This window comes from Phyllobates terribilis, unplaced genomic scaffold, assembly GCF_046119375.1.
Source record: "Phyllobates terribilis strain yellow unplaced genomic scaffold, ASM4611937v1 Scaffold_3__8_contigs__length_932513732, whole genome shotgun sequence".
In the NCBI taxonomy this organism is placed as follows: domain Eukaryota; kingdom Metazoa; phylum Chordata; class Amphibia; order Anura; family Dendrobatidae; genus Phyllobates; species Phyllobates terribilis.
This window is the reverse complement of record NW_027362763.1, coordinates 485,209,326-485,216,670: the sequence shown is the minus strand read 5'-3', so window position 1 is coordinate 485,216,670 and position 7,345 is coordinate 485,209,326. Positions and strand designations below refer to the sequence as shown.

General features: G+C 38.2%; 1 protein-coding gene across 1 annotated transcript in view; it reads right to left on the bottom strand.

Moving 5' to 3' along the window:
* Nucleotides 1-1,059: 1,059 nt before the first annotated feature.
* LOC141258198 (G-protein coupled receptor family C group 6 member A-like) overlaps nt 1,060-7,345 on the bottom strand; it is a 77,092-nt gene continuing 70,806 nt past the window's right edge. Inside the window, exons 5-6 of the mRNA XM_073673194.1 lie at nt 5,415-5,532; nt 1,060-2,386 (exon numbers count right to left, since the gene is read on the bottom strand). Of these exons, the coding sequence (XP_073529295.1) occupies nt 1,335-2,386; nt 5,415-5,532 (1,170 nt within the window). The 3' untranslated portion in view covers nt 1,060-1,334. The remainder of the gene's footprint in view (nt 2,387-5,414; nt 5,533-7,345) is intronic.

Genomic DNA, 7,345 nt, shown 5'->3' with positions numbered 1-7,345 from the left:
GTGACATACATGCAAAAGAATAAGAAATCAGGAAGGGGGCACACACTTTTTCACACCACTGTATATGTATGTGTGTACTTGCATACACACGTGTGCTTGCAAAAGTGCTACTAAGTAAATCACACACAAAATTAGGCAATGTATAGCACTACAGGGTAAGCATTTTATGCAGTGTACATTGTGAGCATAAACAATTCTGTTTATTAACCATGTGAGCAGGTTTCTTATATCATTTACAGACAGTTCCTATTGAAAATTTTTCATCAGCTGCCCTCTTCACACAAACATGTTATGAGATTTTGTTAATAGTATGTTTTTTCTCAATAAAATACCCATAGCATACACAGTTTCTAAAAACATTATATAAGAAATAGGAAAATATTAGACCAAATATAAAACGTTAAGGAAAATATTAAACAAAATACGAGACTATGAGAGCAGTTAATACTAAAAAAATAGAATATAGAGGAAAATATTTTCCCTTCTATATCAGTATTTACATGTACATTTCCCAAGACTGGTTCCATTTTACCAACATATATAAATACATTGTGCATCAGCACACTGCGATTAATGAATACATGAATTCCACTATTGCTATACACAAATAAAATGAAAAAGTATTTGGTCAACAAAAGCATAAAATCTCTCTAAACACATCAAGGTGACTGCAATATGGATGGTCCCTAACTCTATTGACTCGCATCTCCATGTGCCCAGGCAGGCCTACAATGAAATGGGGAAGAGATAGGAACCAGGCTTAGCTTATAATAAAACCTTTCTGGGAAAAATGTGTAGATAAGGTTGCAAAGTCTAGGAGGGGACAATACCCGCAATACAAACTGCAAAAAAAAGATACTTTAGTGTTAAAGGGAACCTTTCAAGGGCATGTTATACCCCAAACAAATTACATGTATGTAAAGGCATTTTAATGCTGATTAAACCCTTACCTTTGTTGTAGAAATCTATTTTTCTGTTTTAAAGAAATCCTTATCTGAAATTGTATGCTAATGAGCAGCAAGTGAAGTGGGTGGGACTTGCACTTACAGCTTTGCTACTTTTCTTACTATTCCTGCCTGGTGCTTGCCTCTGGTCTCTGATTGACAGATTGGGAGCTGGGGGGGAATAAGGAGAGAGGACAGGAGAGCTGTGAGTGCAGGGCCTACAAACTGCACTTGCAACTCATTAGCATACAATTTCCCTAAAATCAGCTAAATAGATTTCTACTAGAAAGGTAAGGATTTACTCAGGATTGAAACACATCCAAAAAAATCAATATAATTGGTAAACCATGCCCCCAACCATTTTTTTCATTTTAGATTTTTTTTATTCTACTAACAGCTATTATGTCTTTTCCTTACTTCAGCTGCAGAGCCCAACCTCACTTGAGATGACTGGATGGGTACAATATCTGGCTTTACAATAGATGCAGGACCCTCCATTTGTATCTTGTCCTTACAAAATGACTGCACCTTTCTTTTAGCTTTATAAAATGAAAAGATACTCTGCAGGTATTTTTCTCGAGTGCAAGTCTTTCTTTTAAAAACTAAGATGTAGCAACCTGGCAAAAGATGACAAGATATGACTCCATATATTGAGGTTACAATTGCCACAGCTTGCACTGCTGAAAGATACATGCCACTTGTAGTGTTTATATAGATTGGGATAAAGAGAATCCACACAAACATATAGACCAGCATGCTGAATGTGATACATCGAGCCTCATTGTATTTGTCAGGCAGTTTTCTGCCCTTATAAGCTATAAGGAAACAAATCAATGCAAGGAACCCAATGTAGCCAAGCATGATGCCGAAGGCTGCATATGACCCTTCATCACACTTCAGTATTATGATGTCATTCACTATGTAGTCGTGACGGTAAGGTCCATTCATCAGTAGCCATAGTGTACAAATAAGCACCTGAATACCGCCTAATGCAATAATAATAACAACCGGCAGGTACTTTAAGTTAACTAATACTTTGCCTTTTTCGGCAGACTCAAATGCTATTAGGATTCGGATTGATTTTATCAGGATACAAGATACAGAGATGGTGAAGCTAATTCCAAAGAGAGGTTGTCTGATTTTACAGATAGTATTGTTTGGTTCTCCAATAAAAAATCCAATGCCCACCAAGCTAATAAGCAGCGATATCATTAATAAAAAGGTGTAGTAGCCTCCAGCAGCTTTTACTGCTGGCGTATCAAAATGTTTAGCAAATAAAATTCCTGATACTATCAAAAGCAGAAATGCAATGGCCAAGAAAACATCCAGTGTAATGGCATACGGGTCTTTCCAATCAAAATATTCAATTGTCCTGTTTGTACATTGATCACTTCCATTGTTTGACCATTGCCAGGAGGGACACTTCAGACATTCATTCATATCTGGGGAAGAAATATTAAAGAGATGTGTAATTTTGGAACACATAGGTGCTGCAAGGCAAGAGAACTGATCACCGAACCACAAGTGCCACCCCGATCACACATCCACTCTGCAATATGTGCCATGGATTATTATTAGATGTCATCTTCCTGGTAATCAGAGTAACTGGGTTTAACAATATTTCTAATAAAAAATCTAGACTAATACTTCAGGCTCTGTTCATTGTACTATTCTTTCCTATCAGACAGGGATGAAGTTATTTTTAACAGCAAGAATTGTGCCGTCTCAAATTCTATTTTTGCCACAAAAAATAGCAGCACCCAATAAATGACATATCCTAAAGTGAGTCAGTGAGGTCAGTCAGAATGCGCGTGAAATTAGATCTGTTGTAAATTCACAGTTCCTTATGAATAGAAGCCATGATAGTAGCACAAACAGAGCCTTAAAGTGGTTGTCCGCTATTATCTTTCTTAATCACTATATTTCCCCCATGTAATATAATAACAGCTATACTCCCCTCCGGGATGGGCGGTGTTCCAGTGATGTCAGCATCTGCTCTCCTGGGGCTCATGTGACATTCTTATGTCATGCAAGCCCAGCAGCCAGTCAGTGGCCATTTGACACCCAGAAGACATTAGAGCATGCTGCGGCTCTCTGATTTCCTCCTGATATCAGTTATATCCAAAGGAGGTGAGAGCGAAGCAGCCACTGATTGGCTGCAGGGTTCGTGTGACATAAGAATCTAACATGAGCCCCAGGAGAGCAGGCACCGACACAACTGGAGCAGTGCCATCACCGGAGGTGAGTATGAGCTGTAGTTTCTTTTACATGGAGAAAATATAGTGATTGAGAAGGGGTTGTCTGAGTAGTAACCCATTTTAGGCTTCATTCAGACATTTGTGCCTGATCTATACAGTACAGACCAAAAGTTTGGACACACCTTCTCATTTAAAGATTTTTCAGTATTTTCACGACTATGAAAATTGTACATTCACACTGAAGGCATCAAAACTATGAATTAACACATGTGGAATTATATACTTAACAAAAAAGTGTGAAACAACTGAAAATGTGTCTTATATTCTAGGTTCTTCAAAGTAGCCACCTTTTGCTTTGATGACTGCTTTGCACACTCTTGGCATTCTCTTGATGAGCTTCAAGAGGTAGTCACCGGAAATGGTCTTCCAACAATCTTGAAGGAGTTCCCAGAGATGCTTAGCACTTGTTGGCCCTTTTGCCTTCACTCTGCAGTCCAGCTCACCCCAAACCATCTCGATTGGGTTCAGGTCTGGTGACTGTGGAGGCCAGGACATCTGGCGTAGCACCCCATCACTCTCCTCCTTGGTCAAATAGCCCTTACACAGCCTGGAGGTGTGTTTGGGGTCATTGTCCTGTTGAAAAATAAATGATAGTCCAACTAAATGCAAACCACTGCAAGATGCTGTGGTAGCCATGCTGGTTCAGTATGCCTTCAATTTTGAATAAATCCCCAACAGTGTCACCAGCAAAGCACCCCCACAACATCACACCTCCTCCTCCATGCTTCACGGTGGGAACCAGGCATGTAGAGTCCATCCTTTCACCTTTTCTGCGTCGCACAAAGACACGGTAGTTGGAACCAAAGATCTCAAATTTAGACTCATCAGACCAAAGCACAGATTTCCACTGGTCTAATGTCCATTCCTTGTGTTCTTTAGCCCAAACAAGTCTCTTCTGCTTGTTGCCTGTCCTTAGCAGTGGTTTCCTAGCAGCTATTTTACCATGAAGGCCTGCTGCACAAAGTCTCCTCTTAACAGTTGTTGTAGAGAAGTGTCTGCAGCTAGAACTCTGTGTGGCATTAACCTGGTCTCTAATCTGAACTGCTGTTAACCTGTGATTTCTGAGGCTGGTGACTTGGATAAACTTATCCTCAGAAGCAGAGGTGACTCTTGGTCTTCCTTTCCAAGGGCGGTCCTCATGTGAGCCAGTTTCTTTGTAGCGCTTGATGGTTTTTGCAACTGCACTTGGAGACACTTTCAAAGTTTGCCCAATTTTTCGGACTGACTGACCTTCATTTCTTAAAGTAATGATGGCCACTCGTTTTTCTTTACTTAGCTGCTTTTTTCTTGCCATAATGCAAATTCTAACAGTCTATTCAGTAGGACTATCAGCTGGGTATCCACCTGACTTCTGCACAACACAACTGATGGTCCCAACCCCATTCATAAGGCAAGAAATCCCACTTATTAAACCTGACAGAGCACACCTGTGAAGTGAAAACCATTTCCGGTGACTACCTCTTGAAGCTCATCAAGAGAATGCCAAGAGTGTGCAAAGCAGTCATCAAAGCAAAAGGTGGCTACTTTGAAGAACCTAGAATATAAGACATATTTTCAGTTGTTTCACACTTTTTTGTTAAGTATATAATTCCACATGTGTTAATTCATAGTTTTGATGCCTTCAGTGTAAATGTATAATTTTCAAAGTCATGAAAATACAGAAAAATATTTAAATGAGAAGGTGTGTCCAAACTTTTGGTCTATACTGTATGTTCTATCTATGTCACTGTATGTAGTAGTCTATAGGGCTATTTACATGTCAATGTTTTTTTGCAGATCAAGTGGTCCAAAAAAAATCATGGAGATGTCCATTTTTTAGCTCAATTATGGACCAAAATTATCCATACAAGTCTATGGGTCAGTGAAAATCACTGACAGCACTGAGATGGCTTCAGTGTATAATCCGTTTGCTTTCTGTGATTACCATTGTAATGAATAGCTTTGTAAAAAAAAAAGTCATCAATGGAATGAATTGACCAACACCGATTAAACCAGATTGAAAACACTGATGAAAATAGTCTGTATTTTTACATATGTGAAAAATTGTAGATGTCTGAAGGAAGCCTCAGAGGAATGTGTCAACAGAAAATGAGCTATTGTTTAAATGAGGATTTTATTCTACTTGTATTTTTACATAGTACACAAATTTAGAAATCATGCTAGTAGTAGAAGCTAAAGCAGTGCAGTTCAAGGCTATTAACATATTACTTACCAGCCATAGGGGAGTAATAATCTTTAGCACAAAGAACACATTCATAGCAGCAGCTTATGTAAGAATACTTTCTAAAATATCCAGGAATGCAAGACTTGGAACAATTCGAAAAAGGAACCTGTAAAGTAATAAATAAATTATTTGTAAAAAAAATTAACTTGCACATACATTATATGCATCATATTGGACTCCATACTAGCATTGCACACGGCAAACAAACAAGTCTTTTTTCTAATGTTTGAGAATGCATGAAAAGTACTTTTAAAATGACAACATGAAATGTGTTTTCCATTGAATTTTAGTGTCACTCAATGGTAAAATCAGTGGTCACTTCGGTAGACGGGCAGATAATAGCAGCTCTACCGTGAAAACAGGTTGCTGGAATGGCAGGGGATTATCAGGTAATGTTACTTTTGGCATTTAATAGCATTCTCCTCATTATCTATCTTTTTAGACCACATTCATTTGTTTAGTAGTTTAGCTCAGTATTTGGAAGTCAGAGGAATAATACAGAAGTGGTGACGTGTTTCTATTATACTTTTCCTCTGATTGTTCCACTCCTGGCTTTGACTTACAAACACTGAGGTAAAATACTGACCAAATACTGAAAATGTGAACGTGGCCTTATTCTGTAAAATGGCTTTAAGTCTTCTTTCACACAGCAGTATCTTGGCAAGCCAAAACCAGGAGTTGTTCCAATATAGGGAAGAATTGCAAATCTTTTCATTATACTTTTTCTATGTTTATGTCCCACTTTTGGTTCTGGCTTAGGCCTCATTCAGACATCAGTGATTTTTCTTGTAAGCAAAAAACGATCTAAGATTATTTCTTATATGAGTTTTATCCTTGCTTTTCATGGATAGAATTCACACATATAATAGTCTATGGAGCTGTTTGTATGTCCATGTATATTTTCAGACTGAGTGGTCCGCAAAAAATCACAGAGACATGTCCAATTTTGATCGGAGTCTGAGATCACAATCACCAATGCAACTCTATGTGTCTGGAAAAAAAATCAGACATCATTCGGATGCTCGGATACCATTTGTGTGCTGTCCATTTTTACCTTTTCACCTTCTGTTTGATTTGACATGCTTGAGAAACCTCCATCAGTTTTTTTTTTCATTTTAGAAAAAGTGATGAAACTCTGACCTAACTCTGATGGTAAAAACTGACATTCTGACTAAACTCTAATGAAACTCTGATAAAAAAAAACAGTGATGAAACACAGACCATTTTTTTTGCACATAAGAAAAATCAGTGGCGTCTGAATGAACCCTTAGTGTGTCAGATTTTACCATTAGAGTTTGGTCATAGTTACATCATTTTTTTACAGATAAAAAAACTGCTGAAAGTTTCTCAAATCAAACAGTCTGTGAAAAATGGAGAACACAGGGGTGGTATCCGAGTAGTACTGTATGATTTTTAATGGATCTATATATTTGCATTGGTGAGATTGATCCAAGGCTCATGATCAAAATCAAACATGTCTCTGTATGGACCACTCAGTCAGCGAAACTTCACAGACATGTGAACAGCCCCAAAAGCTTTTAATCACTTACATAGCACCATTAATTCCACAGCACTTTACAGACATTATCATCACTGTCCACATTGGGGCTCACAATGTAAATTCCCTATCAGGATGTCTTTGGAGTGAGGGGGAAACCCACACAAACATGGGGAGAACATACAAACTCCTTGCAGATGTTGTTCTTGGTGGGATTTGAACCCAGGACCCCAGTGCTGCAAGGCTGCAATGCTAACCACTGAGCCACCGTGCGCAACATGTTTTTCAGAGATAGAACTTGTATGTGAAGAATGCAAAATATTGACTAAAATACTGATGTGCGAAAAAGATTTAACTTGTATAAGAAATATATGCACCCACTTTCAAGAAAAGCTTATATGAAACTAGCTGATGTGTACAG